The sequence below is a fragment of the Bombus fervidus genome, chromosome 1 (genome assembly GCF_041682495.2).
Source record: "Bombus fervidus isolate BK054 chromosome 1, iyBomFerv1, whole genome shotgun sequence".
Classification (NCBI taxonomy): Eukaryota; Metazoa; Arthropoda; class Insecta; order Hymenoptera; family Apidae; genus Bombus; species Bombus fervidus.
This window is the reverse complement of record NC_091517.1, coordinates 12,263,219-12,279,229: the sequence shown is the minus strand read 5'-3', so window position 1 is coordinate 12,279,229 and position 16,011 is coordinate 12,263,219. Positions and strand designations below refer to the sequence as shown.

General features: G+C 33.8%; 1 protein-coding gene across 1 annotated transcript; it reads right to left on the bottom strand.

Moving 5' to 3' along the window:
• Positions 1 to 255: 255 nt before the first annotated feature.
• LOC139986659 (uncharacterized) lies at positions 256 to 14,385 on the bottom strand. Its single transcript, XM_072002157.1, has 4 exons — positions 13,013 to 14,385; positions 10,677 to 11,047; positions 5,678 to 5,857; positions 256 to 434 (listed from the first exon to the last, which is right to left on the bottom strand). Exons 2-4 carry the CDS (start codon positions 10,771 to 10,773, stop codon positions 256 to 258), a joined length of 456 nt encoding a protein of 151 aa, XP_071858258.1. The 5' UTR covers positions 10,774 to 11,047; positions 13,013 to 14,385.
• Positions 14,386 to 16,011: the final 1,626 nt, after the last annotated feature.

Genomic DNA, 16,011 nt, shown 5'->3' with positions numbered 1-16,011 from the left:
TACATATACATTTGTACTATTCTGTATGTACTACTATTGTATATAAAGAATATCATAGATATTCAGAAACTTGAATTATTTTATAGTAACAATACATATATGACTGTTACCAGAACGTACAATATAAGCTAAAGACAAAAGCGATAACGTATATTCCATAAAGTAAGAATTGTCATCGATAAAACGAATAACGATACGAAACATCGAAAGCATCAAAAACATCGAACAATGTATATATATAAAATTGATAGGTACTCACACAGAGAAGTGGTATAGGAAGCACTTCCAGCCAGTGGGACGCTCCAGGAAGTTGTAAACTTGGCCCTGAAAGGTCGCCTTTCCAGCACGCCGATGTTCCTTCACGTGATAACGACCCTCCCACGTGTTACGTTCGCCGCCGGTACTTGCACCCAACAGTAATCGTGGATCAACACCTGAACATTCGTGAAATTTCGTTGAATACTCCGAACGCCGATGAAAGTACGGAAATTTGAAGATTCTTCGTCAGAAATTTAAAGTAACATTCCACGAAGCATCGAGTTTCCGTAAAGCTAAAAGATAGATACGACTGTGAAAACATTAGACTAAGTCTACGTACAGTATAACGTAAAGGTTTATCGTTACATCATTTGCGTACCAAATATTTTATTTTCATACATTCTATTAGAATATTTCATTTTAGTATAATGTTAGCGTCGTTTCTTTTAAAAAGTTTCATTTAAAAGGATCTAATATTTTTTAATGAAATTCGTTTCGAAGATATTTTACCTTTCGTATTTTCACATATATTTTCTTTATTCATTGAAACTTAATTAATACGAAGTATGGTAATTTTATATGATTTAAGATTTCACTGATCAGCAAACGAATGGAATAGAAATTAAATATAAAAACGACATCAGAATTTTTAATTCAGAGTTTTTAACTTAAACACGTATAGGCGTGTTACAAAATTTTGAAAAATCTACACACATACAAAGATAAATTCTTCCTATTAAATACAATCAAATAAATATTAACGACTTAGAAGCATATATTTATGACACATGACAATAAATGCACATTTTAGTTACGTAATATATCACATATATATATACATATATACACATATAAATATTTTTGATTGAGTCTGATGAAAATAAGTAAGTTTAAAAGTAAATTTCAATCCACCATGTGCACAAACATACACAACAATTTGTCGAGGAATTGTTCGAGAAAATTTAATATCAATAAGTTTGCAAATAGCGAGATAGAAATTTATACATATATGTATATAGTACTCTCTCATAGACTAATCGACACCGGTTATACATTGTAAAATAATTTATAGACACTGAGGTTTATAATTTTATTTACACGCGAAGCACATTAAAAGAGAACTTTATCAGATACTGTTTTATGATTTTAAGCTTAAACTACAATTAACGTTGTTACGAGTATCAGATCATTACATAATAAATATCAGGCTTTCAGCTATTTTAAAGTCATAAAACTTTCAATAATTATTTTCATTCGAGTATTATCTTGTTCGGAAAGCTTTGGTCGACTATTTTCTTCGCTGATTCAATAATATTCTCAAAGCAATTATACGTTCTACATTTTGCAAACAGCGATTTGACAAATTGAATCATCCATTTTCGACCATTTTTCTTTATAAATATCAATTTGACCAAATTGCTCCGAACCATACAGCAACAGAAATCAAAAGAACTTACACAATTATTTTAAAAAGTATAATGTTTCCTTATTGTGTCCTTTATTTGATTAAAAATGTTCATTTTAAAGCTAGTTGTACCTATTTCCGCATACCATTCGTTTCAAAACGCATTTTGTTTATGCATTTATGGAAAATGTAAAATGATATATTTTAAATCGAAGCATTCAAAGGCTTTGTTTCTTTTATTTCTTTAGTGCATTGATAAAATTATGAATTTGCATAAATGTCCGCAATCTGTTTATTATGCAACAATCAAATACTTGATTCAAGACTTGCGGAAACACAAGTAGATTATTATTAATTAGTTTATTCGTCCGAAGATCCTGTTACTTGGTTAAAGCATGAGCCTTCGATACGCTAAATTATTAATTCATACCAGGAATTACCTACACGGTGTAGCTGGAACGCATCTCCGTATTATACATCCATCCCGTATACATATAATCTGCATAGAGATCGTATTATGTTATATAATCGCATAAACTATTTACCATTTGTCAAAGCCTCAGATGTTTCGCGAAGCTGCTGCAAAAGCACATCGCGAAGCCCATATATGAAATAGAAACGCGTTCAATGCAATCGAATCTCTTTGATAATTCACAGTTATGATTTCGTTCGATAAAGATAGCATAAAATAAAACTTCTATTTTAATTAAAATACTTAAATCGAATTTTATCATTTACTATCATCTTCGTCGATTCTTAATTGCAAATCTTGTATTTACAAGAGCTACATCATCTAAGTAAGATTGATATCATCTTAGAAACGCTCCTATTCCGAAGTTATTGTTATTATTTCCAGCGTTTTCGCAATCGATCGCAAAAATTTCCCTGTGCAACGTACGGCACTGCACACTCACGGTAGCAGTTACAAAACATCGAACACTATATTACCGATGAACTATAATACGAGTTACGTTCAAGTCGATTAATACGTAATTATTTATTATCCACTGGCGCTGCGTTCGATAGGATTTATTCATTTATTTATTAAACAAAGTCGTACAAATGATGTTTTCCAACTCTTTTTGACGATATACGTATCTTTAAAAAACAAAGAGAGACGCATTAATCGCTCAAATACAAGCGATATTCCATCAGAAAGTAAAATAAAATTTATGCAAACTTCTTATTGAGTAACCCAAGAATGAAATGCTTTATTACATAAGAAATCTACAAATTTAGCAAATACAATAATGAAATTCTATCGCCGATCAAACAGCAAATTGCTCGAGACTTTTTCAATAAAAATTCAGTATGCTGATTCAACTTACGTTTCTTATCAAAAAATACATTAATTTTTGTCAAGTGCGGCAAAGAGACGCCTGTTCGATCAAATGGATTGTCATCTGACGAGATAAAAATTTGTAGCTGCTACGGAACAGAATTGACGAGGGAGAGACGCACGGTTGCACGAATGGTTCGATCCGAGGCTTTTTATCCGTCACTCTTTCATTAAAAACCGTCGAGCGCGCCCACGAAAAAACCACAGCAAGCTGAACACGAACCACAGGTTCCGAATAATCCAATTATTTGGCGAGTAAATATCGGCCACGTATGAACTTGAAGCGGACAGAAACAATCTGATGCGGAATTAAAGTGTGTCACCCATAAGGAAATACGATAGTCTCAGGGGATATTCGTAATTAATGCTATTCGAGCCACGAGTCCAACAATTTCGAGCGATTTCTTTCTCAGCATGCTATCGACTCGATTGAATTTAATGTTAAAATGGCTATAAAAAGTATTAATTTTTCATGTCCTCTTACCTAATTATAGTACGGCATATTTTATTAGTTCTACTTTTGCATAATAAGTTGAATACTTGAAACATTGAATAATTAGTTGAAAACGGGAATTACTCTGTATATAAAACGACATATAACTGTATCTGAACTTTTAAACAATCGTTGACATAAATTCAGTAGACCATGAAACTGCGGCATTGTGTCATTTAAGAAATTGAAGTACATCAAAGGCGTACGAGATTGAGATGTAAATAAAATCTTACACTAATTACATCTTGTCCGAGACGATAAGGTTAACCTTCCCTTCAAACGTAATTTGCAAAAGACAATGTGTTTTACATGCACTACGTATTCAATGATCAAACTGAACTAAACACATGACAAAAAGTTAGATTTTCAAATGAAGTATTTAAAATATTAAAAATCCGATATATCGTTACCTACAGTGGCAAGTAATTTAATTTAACAAAATTTTTCTCCAATAGTTTGCATCATTTTCCAAGTATATCGTTCTTTTTCGATAAATTCTTTACCGTCTGTCATTATTTTCATATTAATCCGAAGCATATTCGTTTTTAATACCTCATCGCGTATATAATAAATTATTTATTAAGCTTATATTGTTTGTACAGCAGAGCAGATATCGGTGTATCCAAAAATACATTCGATACAATCATGAATTTATCCACCTTTGATCTAGCGCTTTACTAACTTTTTTCTCACACTATCGCTTAGCAACCTGACTGTAACCAGGACCTCACCCCTGAAACGCTTCCGCTTACAGGATATGACGTCATCTACCGTTCCATTACGAACTGAAAGTAAGCCGATCCTTCGCAGTCAATATTTAAGCTGTACCTACATATGCCACCGGTGTCCGAGAAATTCCAACAATTCTTCACGTTTCACCAACTTACTTTACACTAAAATTTGAAGAAAGAATAATTTCTTATCCAGAAATACTATAGCACGGTGCATATTTGTTTCGTTTATTTCTGTTTATGAATCTTCTCGATTTGATAATCTGTCTCTTACTCTGTGCAATCTTTTGTTCAATTATCTCATTATGCAAAATATCTTCCTTCCCATTCTTGCGATATATTAAGAAGCGTTTAATTTATAAAAAGAAATAATTATAATCGACCATTATGCAAAGTAACATGTATGGACGAAAAACGGTCGATAATTGTTGAAGTGGGTCTCACTTCTAGGAGAACTCTACACCTTCTCTAGTGTTTAGTTTTTGGCACAACGATTCTCTTTACAGCAGCTTCTTTCGTCTCTATTATATTGAGTTAGTAACTAAGTGATTGAGGATTTTGTCATTACCACCTAATGCCAACCTAATACCGCGGAAAGATCGCCGACATACAGACAATGTCGACGATAAAGCGCAAATGCCGACAAGCCGAAAGAGTGAGAAAACCTTAATACGCCTAACGGTCATCAATATATTTCGGCACCGCAGTCAAAAGTCGTTAATCGAGAGTTGTGATATCGCACTACTGCATTAAGTTCACGTTAAATAATCATCGTTTTCTGTTTAATCCACTGTATCATATAGGATAGAAACCACTGGAAATCCCAATTTCTAACATTTCTGATAAAGAAATCCTATAATACATTCACCCATACGTTTGCTCTCTTTATTTCGAGATATAAAACCTCAACAATAATACAAAATATAAGGCCATTACGATTCGATAAATCAATTTGAAAGGTCCACGAAACACACTTTACCGACCGATAGTCTATTAATCGGTTTTTGTCGTCGACAATCTTTCTCATTATTTGAGCAGTAATTTGTTATTTAGTACTGAGGTATCTTGCTCAGTTGCGTTAGTTGCGTTACTTTGTAAGCTCCCACAGTTTCATACCAATTTGAAAAACTTACCAGTCGCGATGAACGAAAAGAATGGTATTGGAGAGTCTAAACCGAAACAGAACCGACGCCAGGGAGAATCTGCGCCAGAGCTGCCGGTCGGACGTGCATATGCTGTTGAACAGCTAGCAATCAGTAAAGTGTTAAGAAGATAAAGAAGCTCAAATTCCAATGAACAAGGTTACAGTCGATTGCCATCTAACAAACCGGGTCGTGAAACTCTCAACAGATTATATTAGAGGTAAATAGATATCGCAATAGATATCAAAATAGATATCAAGTGCATCAACGGAAAGAAAAAAGGGGAACAATAATTGTGAACAACCTCACCTCCGCTAAAAGTATCATTGTTGTCGGACTGCAGCGTAGCACTCGTGTCGGATAAGGGCGACGGTGCTGATCTTAAATCCGACGGTGGTTCCAATCTCAGTAAATCACTTCCGCCATCTCCACCGCCCCCGTTTCCTTTTCCGACCTGTACAATCGTCACGTTCAGAGGTCCCCGGTTACCTGTCGTAAAACAGAGAAACTGAAATGAGGCCTGGACACCAAAAATACATCGTCTAGATGTTTGCAACGACAGTACTTCCGGTCAATTCGTCGACCAATGTATTCCGTGTTTACCAACTAACTTGCAAATTGGAACTTACATTAATCCGACAAGACGGTTTCATTTGTATTTTTCTTTTTCTTCGATCAATTTATATAATCCTTTCTTTTACATTTTTTTATCTTCCTTACAGTTTCTTATCTCAGAATCTTAATTAAAAATATTTCATAAAGCTCTTTGTATTACTTTATAAATTACTTCCTATTGCTTTATAAATTTTTATTACATTCTCGACTATGCGTGTAACTTTATAAATGATTATCGTGTAATTCACGGAAGCATAAAACGATGGAAAAATGATGAAATCTGTATGTACTGTAAGTGTAAGAAGAACTACGGATATTACAAAATTATTAGAAATATAATCGGTATAAACGAATTTTATCATTAACAAGTCAATCACTAACAAGTTTCTTTCTTTCATATATACAGGCGTAATAGTAGAATGAAGCATATATATCTTTTTATTCCATCTAGAATTTTCATCTCAAATAACCCAGTGATAATTAACCAAGAGTAAATTACTCGTTCGATAAATAGAAAAAGAATGCAACTTCACGTATGAAGAAGTTACATATAGTTTCTCGGGAAATTATTATAGCCAGAGGCCATTTTTTCGATCGATACTGGCGCTGTAGACGCGATAATTAATTACCACAAGCTCGACTAAAAATACAATTACGTTAATGCGGTATGTTACATCTATATGCATGCAATTTTCTATAGAAAATGTTTCATCCTTTCTCTGTGGTACGTGAAGCACGCACACAATGGTGTGCACGACACCTTAGAAACACGTTCATTGAAACATTCTTGCGTTCGATGAAAGCCAACCAGCATGTATAATGTCGAAAATCACCCTTGCATGGCTCTTGCAAGGTCAGCGTTGAAGATTTGCAAGTCAGAAACACTTCAATTATCAAACGGACGAACATCTAACACTCGAACGACTCGAACTCTCGAACGAGTTGGATAGGCGATTATTCGAACCATTTCATCAGCCGAATAGAAACGTCGAATAGTCTTGCAGAATCATTTAACATTTTACTAACGTTTTAACGTTCGTATCGTTCGAGTTAATCCATCGTTTGGGAATATCTATTTTCCACTCACTTTCCACCGTGAATCAATCGATCAATACTAATTCGACGAGCAGCCAACCGTGCAAAAATCGCGTATCAATGCGACTAAAGACCTTTTAACCTCGGAAAGAGTAAATTCGCGACGCGTCATTGAATATTCAAAGATATCTTACTTTAACTAGAAAGTAAATCTGATATTAGATCGCCAGGCTCTGCAATTGAAACACAAAATTAAATCGAATATGTTTACATTAGTTTGCTTCATCTTTCGTGAATGCTGGGTTTATTAGTAATTGAATTAATTTCATTTCTCATAACCGATTTGAAGATTACCGACAAAAGTAAACGAAGGTGCGTGCAAATAGTTAAACGCTCACGATGTTTCCCACGTGTTATCATTTTCGATAATATAAAAATGGCCAATAAAGATCGATCAAAGTATGAGTAGTCGACGGCTTGGAATTTTTTCCGCGTTATATTTATAACAGTCGGTCAACCGACCGACGTCGTTGACAATGGCAGATTATAATTATTCGAAGGAATACGATTATGAACGAGGAAATAGGTGATGAGTTTCTCGGGAACGTTACTAAGTGGCAATTAACCTTCGTTTTACCAAGCCTCGAGTAAGCTGTGTCAACGTTAAAGCCACTTAACTCTTAATCTATGCCTCCCCTGATTTCCGATTCAATAAATTATCGAAAATATCCGATGTGATAGAGTTTCCGAAAAAAAACAATCAATTCCTCGGAAAGAGCGTCGATGTGTAATACACTCCGAAATATACTTTGTTAAACCTGCTATCCGATGACTTAATGCTATGACCTTTTCTCTGACACAATTAGACATATAATATTTGTATGTACGTGTGTATGTGTATATATATATATATATATATCTTCCTACAGGTTAAACTTACTAACCAGTGACGTAATACTACGACCTTTCGTTGTTTCACAGTTTTACCAGGTCTCCTCGGGGATTATCCTAGCTAAATGTTGGTAGATAGGAAAAAGAGATATAAAAGAATAAAGACATTATGCTTGGGTAAAAAAGATGTAGTAGTTGTGAACGGTGACGTATTTCTAAGACAAGTAGATCAATGCTATTTTTACTTTCTTTTACGATTTATAACAGGGATTTAACCTGCGCATGGTCAGACGTATTCGTGAAGCTGAGGAAATCGAAATCGTGTAGCTATCCGATACGAAAAATCCGATTACTTGTAAGACGTTTATGACAAAGATCAAAAATGCCAAGTATATGACTTAAAAAGCTACACAACCAATACACGGTTATTCATTCGAGCCATCGTTACTCGTCGAGTTTTATTTCTCCTTCGAAATAGTTGACCATCGTGCCGAAGATTTCACGATAAATACGAAGAAACATCAAATCCTTATCGCGTCCTGCCTGTATAATCCGGTAGAATACTACTGACTTTCGAGTATATCGTATACGTAATAAAGGAAGACAATAAAATTTTACTGCTTAAACAGCCCTCGTAAAGCTCAGCTTTTCATAACCGATGACCAAATTCAAAATTATATCGACTGGTACACTCGGTGCAGGATCATCCAGATTTTTATGAAAATTTAACGGACGCTGCATAATCTCGGTTAAACGAGATTCGTCGTTAACGTAACGATTGCCCGACGAATTTTCCATATCTTGTTCACAATATCGGTAAAAATTCTATACTTTTCTAAATATCATCCAGTGTAAAAATATATATATATATACACACAAAATATTAGAATGTATTGTATTTAATACGTTTATACAAGTTATGTAACTTCATTTGCCTGAATGAAATTTCAGTCGTACCTGATTAATTGAACTTTAACTGAGCTTCTATTATCTGAACTACTGCCGAGCATCAATCCATTTATACGAATGTCGAACAATAAGATGTAAACAATAAAGGCACGCATTATGCGACACACTCTCGTCATTCATTATTGATTATGTATTTAAAAACAAAAGCAATGTTTCGTTGACTTCTCCCGTACGAACGTGAACTTTCTATTAAACTGAACGAAAAATGATAGATGGTGGGGAGAAATAGGTGGACTTCTATTATACGAACGACCTAGTTATATGAAACGACTAGTCCTCCGACAGGTCCATATAAACGAACTCTGTTGTATTTATAAAACATTGGTATTATAGGTAAATCCAGCTTGCATGAAAGCTTAATCGAGTTAGAAATAATTTTACGAGGTTTGTTTTATAAAAAAAAACAACTATAATTTGAAATCTTGCGATTAGCGTAGCCTCCTCTTACGGCTTTTGCAATTAATAGGATCCTTCAAGGATTAAAATTTAAAATCTATCAAGCGATACAAAAACTTCTTCACGTGAGTATTCGTTTAAAAATTGTGTGGGAAACCAAGAAAACAAGTAAAATAAAGATAGTTCTAGGATCAAAGACAAACACTGTTCTTCAAACGGTATAAGAAATTCTTCAGTACTGAGTAAACATTTATAAAACTTGTGAAAAACGAAGAAAACTTGCAAAGGCAAATTTACAGATGGACTGAAAAAAGTTTTATGATTAAGAATGAAAATTATTCTTCAAACGATACAAGAAGTTTTTTCGATTGAGCGTACCTACGTATATTTAACCTCTTAGATACGATGCGCCACTATACTGGCTTCGCGGATGTCATCTTATATTACGACGCGCCACTATAGTGGCTCACTCTACTGACTCATTCACTCACCGTTTGAAGTAAACGATCTTTTTCATTTGTGTTGCTTCATACTTTTCTTATCCTCGCATCGTTTTATAACAGTGTTAACAATATACAGGCAGAATATATAGTCTTTGTTTTTGATACGCCAGTGTCAGGTATCAATTGTTGCTTTCAGTGTAAATTATCAAAAACTTCATTGCAATGTGCTTGCGTAGAGAATAGCATTATTCGGCACACATCGCAGTGCTGTATCGTTTACGCGCAATTCGCGTCAAACTGACGTACAGAGAAACAGCCCCTCACAAATTTCAACTGCACCCAAGAGATTAAACAAGTACGCAAAGTGCTTGAGGATGTTGAAGGTTAACTGTCGTGAATTACGAAAAAGCATTTTGGTTTATTTAATTTTTCGCTGAAATCGCCAAAAAAGAGCACTTTGATTTATTCCATTGATTCAAAATGATACTTAGCGCTAACTTTACCTGGCTCGGTTAAATGGCCGATTTCAAAATTTCATTGAAAATTGTGCATTTATTGTTATTTCTTCTGTACATTCTAACTTTGTAAAATCTAATTTTGTGCAAATTCTTATATTATCCAATTAATCAATTTCTCGATTTTTCTTAATAGAGGAATCTACATAAAGTTAGATGAATGAAAGAAACAACAATGAACGTACAGTTTTAAATTAAATTTTGAAACCGATCATTCGACCGAACCTGGTAAATTTAGCGTTAGACTGCGTAGTTATAAACAAAGAATGTGCCTGATGAAAACCATCCGGAATCATAAAAGATAATAGAAAATTTTTCTAGAAGCGATACAAAGGTGGTACAATACGGAGAAGACAAAAAGCTCATAATTCGTTAAAAAGGTGTGAAAAAACGAGGAAACTTTATACGATGGCAATAGATAAGATAAAGGAAGGAACGTGTTACCTGTTCTGGAGGGTGGAAGTAGCAATCCCTGAACCTCCTCTAAAGGCATCGCCTGTCCGTGATGGTCTCGGTAAGGTCGATGAGGTCGATCCTTCATGCCTCCTAACGAACGCAATGGTGGCGTTCGTCTTTGCCAGTTTCCACGTTGAACAACGATAGTAACGTTTGTTATTGGAGGTAAGGATCGAGGAGAAACTCAGGATCGGGTTCGAGAGACTGTGCGAGTCCTGAAGGACTCCTGGCGATGACGAAGGACGGTGGTAGAGCGTCATCGCCCCGCCGTCGTCCCTAAGACCATGCCCAGCTTACAAAGAATCTCGAGTCGAACAGTTTGCAGTGTGCTACTTCAACAAGTTTGATCTTCTTTCGCTCTGTAACAATAAACAGAGAAAGTTTTCGTTAATTATTGGAATTTCAATTGTCACGAATAAACAGCGAGTAAGAAAAAGAAATCGAGGGAAGCTTAAAAAGAAAAGTTTAATTCTTCTCGATGGAATTCTACACGGATATGGATATGCGTGTGTTTATTAAATTTTTCCATCGAAATATCTGAAGTTGGAGATTCCTTTCATTCGTAAATAATATTTGAAAATATAGAATCACAGAAACGAGCGTTACAATTTTTTATATTTTATTTTATATTTGTATTATTTAATATTTATAGTATTTATATTATATTTTATATTTGTTTCGACAATTTTAGAAATTAATTTTAGTCGCCACAACGTTTCGTGTTCTTCGTGTATAACATGTTATCGATTTAATTGGCCACCTATTGTAATGATGTAATAATTATAATAATTCATTAACCAGGACTGCACATTTCCTACCATCCAATAATGGCAAATTATGTATACATATTTAACAAGTATATTTCAGATAATTTAAATAAGTCGGTTTTTTATTTATAAAGTTTCGTAATTAAACATAAAAGAACTATCAAGGAGATTATTTATTCGTTGCGTCTCATCGAGTTGTTAATAATCTAATTCTGAAGTAATCACAACGTTAATTAACAATCAGTTACGTCATGCAATCAATCGGCAAGTTGATATTGCAGATTTAATAATTTTGCGTTCTCTGATAAATTCCGTAATACCGTTAAATATAATTAATAATTATTATTCGATTAATCGAAGGTACAGAATTTTGTAAAATTTGGCAAACGTGCGATAAAATGCAAATGATATTTTATACAATTTGGAATTATTTTATATTATAAAATGAATTTGGTCTTGATATAATATATTCCATCACTTTATATGATATTATTAAAAGTAACAAATTATCGATGGTACTCGTTAAATGCAAGCCGAGTAATGGATCTTGTGCTAAAATTTTACCTATCTTACACGTGATTTCGACTGTAATTGCCAAGATTACTATAAGAGCACTACGACCATTTTTTCTACGAAACCAATTTAGGTCACATATTGATTGCTGTTGTGAAAAAGTTGTATCTTGTAGATAGACATAGGTATAATCGTTGAGCTGCTGATTACACTGTCCTCGAAACTTATCATCAACCTTACAGACCACTTTACAACAATTTTTCAACCCATTTACGTATCACTAATTAATTGGCAATGAATAATTTCTCTCGCAATTTTATATTTTATATTTATACTTTTATTAAATCTATGATTCTATACATATATTTTATAACGTTTCAATCGTGCATTTTTTATCGTTACACATTTCTTTCTGTTTGAAAAAATAATACGAGAGGATACAAACAGCTGAATTAAATTACTTGAAATATTCCAGATGACATAGTAATCTACAATGCCACGTCTATCTTTTCTATTGTTTTGCGTTACAAATAACTCGTACGATCAGTTGATGTGGCTATAAATACCGAAAGGAAAAGATAAGCTTAATTTTGAAATATCTTTACAACTTGAAAATTATTGGAAATACTGAAAATTGATTTAAAACATATTTCTCGTGAGAAAGGGGAACAACTTTTGATTATCACACCTTTGAACATGAACTACGCGAAGTAGACTGAAAACTAGCAATAAAGCGATCTGCCAATATACAAAATCTCTTGCCTATGCATATGTAGATCGTACCAATAACCAACACCATAAATCATTCAACGATGACAGAGTTCTTTCGTATTGCTAGCAATTTGGTATCAAAACGATACTTCTAAACAGCTTATCATAGATCGTCATTCTCATTGTTGTTTTATCACAGGAACGTACGCCGCGTGAATACAAAATAATTAGACCTTCCATGTTTACATATAAACAATATACAGAATGTTAAAACCCAACTAATGTACAAAATAAAGATTCATATAAAAATATAAATCCAAATTTAGTACTTACACTCCTCGTCAAAAAGATAACCCAGGTGTGCTATCTTTAATTTCTTGATGACGCGTGCGAAGTTTTTCGTCTGTAACGCATAATATCAAAACATCATGAGCTCAGGATATGCGGTTCGTTGAAAATAATTAAAAATCTTATGAGGTTTAGCGTGTAACAAAAAAAATTGTTTTATTTTAAGAACGAAATGATAGCACATGTACAATAAGAAAATAATAATCAACATAAATTGTAACTAACAATAATTGCTTATCAAACATATATAGTCATTTAATAATGGGTACATCCCCCTTTGTTTTCTATTACTTCTATTGTACGATTTGCTATCGATTTATATAGTTTATGGATATAATTTTGACTTAACGTATCTCACTCACGTACAACTGCATTTTTAATTCTTGTACGTGTTGATACTACTTTCCATTCGCGTATACGCCGTGAACAAATTCTGCCCAGCAATTTTCAATAATATTAATGTCCGGGGAAGGTGCAGGCCACGGCAAAATAGATATATTATTTTCATTAAAATATGATTGGACCAATCTTGATGCGTGTACAGATGCATTATCTTGTTGAAAGATGTAATCAGATCCAGAAATGCGTTCTGCATGATTATTTATTTGTTCTTTGATTAAATTTATGTATCAGACATTATTCATTCTCCCATTGATGAATTTGATACTTGTCTTGTCAAAATAACCGATGCCGGCCCAAACCATTTGTCGTCGAATTGCTAACATCGTCTCTTTTCTTATGTCATTAAAATAATATTAGAACCCATCAGGACCATCCAGTTGAATCTTTTTCGTCTGAAAATAGTACCCTTCTCCATTTCTTTTTCCAATGCATTCATTCTTTTGCAAAGCGTAAACGTTCTACTTTGTGTTTCGTTGTTAACGAAGGTTTCTTTTTCAATTTTAGCCTCTTGATATTTTTGCAGGATAGTAGAATTCGACGAACACTTGAAACACTGACACTAACACTAGATTTTTCCATTATTTGCTTCGTTGCTAACTGCGAGTTGGAAGCTACACGCAAAATTGCTCGCTTAGCACGATCGGATAACGATGACGGCCGTCCAGTACTTTTCTTTTTGCCATAATCTTCAACATTTTTTAAGAAATTGTGTATTACTCTACGACTTCTTCTTATTACTTTCGATATTTTTGCTGTTAATATAACCGTTGCTGTTTCAGTTCAAGAATTTGCTTTTTTTCAGACTCGTTTAATTTTTTTCCGCATCCCAAACTTACAAATTTATATAATATCGTACTATAATCTTTACTCGTTGATAGATCATGAACTACTGAGCAATTTCTAAACGTATTAACAGAGTGTGTTATCATTTCGACCTTAGTATGGAATAGTTTTTCTTTGTTGTATACAAACATCTACGATATTGCGACTTATTTCCAGCAAGCTGCATATTCTGAGCTCGTAATGTTTTGATGTTATACGTTACAGACGAAAGCTTTACACGCGTCATTGAGAAATTAAAGATAGCACACCTGGGTTATCTTTTTGACGAGGAGTGTATGAGTATGTAGTAGTCATAGATATCGATTTAGTCGCTACACGCACACGTTTTCAATTTACGATATATTTCTGTAATTTGTTAGACATATATACGTTACAGTAAATATATATATATCTAAGTTGTATTAAAAAACCAACAGCGTCGAAAAGTGAGAAGAAAACATGAAATCTTTGACTTCGATATAATCTTCATATAATTATAATTATAAAATATAATTTTTATTATTAAAGAACATTAATCAATAATCAGATTCAATAATAGCGAGAGCACGAACATTTCTATGACTCGCTCTATACACGTATATAACGCTGAATTGTAACTGACGTGACCGTTCCCATATGTATTTTTGCCTATAGACACGCTTCACGTTCTCATACCCTCGGTCATCGAAGCGGAGACGCGTAGACCACCGACAGCTGTTTGTTAAGAGTACACATTACGTGCGTGTGAAATAGATCGATAGAAATGCTGTCTCGGTTAGTAGGTCTAGTTCAACTGGAATTATGTAGTGGATCGTACAGTATAGACATGCGAGATCGTTCGTGTCTCTTAGACCGACAGTGACCTTATCGTTGCACGTGATACTTTTTTCCTGTCTGTCCTTCGTCTATCAATTTAGTTGGCGCCCCTTCTTTAAAAAAAGAAGGAGAAGTAGAAGAAGAAGTAAGAAGAAAACTGTAAACAGTTTTTCCAACGACAAGGGAACACAACTTGACACGAGCTCTCCGAGTTTTTTTCCAACTCATTTTTTTTTATCACGATGACGACAATCCAACCATTAAAACGCGATTTACCGCGATGTCCATATCGCGCGACTATGCTACTATAGGAATATTTACGTAGCAATGGGAATTGCGAATGCGTATAAAGATTTTGAAATTGACAATGCCTGGTGTCTGAGTAATATTAAATTGAAACTTCAGTTTTTCTGTCGTTTATTTTTGAAGGTAGATCCAACATGTAGATTTTCATTGATACGTGTCATAACGCGTACAGAGTACATTTACGAATTATTAATTCATTTTGAACCTTAGATTGCAAAGAACTTATACGAATATACGTACTACCAATGAATATAGGTAATAAAAATATCGATAATTATCTATAGGGTGTAGGAAAAATGAGGCTAAACTACGAGTGTAGTACTCATAGGAAGAAGCAAAAGTTTCGCTGCAACTATTTCGGACACACGTATAATAAATCTATTATATTTTCTAACCGCTGTTTCATTCTACTCTTGGCATTATGTTCATTCTTCTTCTTCGTATTAAGAGATTTCCGATTTCTGTATTAGATTTATATGTCGTTGTTTCATCCTGTGCTAAAACAATTTTTGAAATGATAATAATAAAGCAAACATAAGTCAGGTTTCGAATCTGGACTATTTGATTTGTCCTAAATTTATAAAACTAATATCGCGAAGCCAATGCAAAATATATATAATATATAATACTATATATAA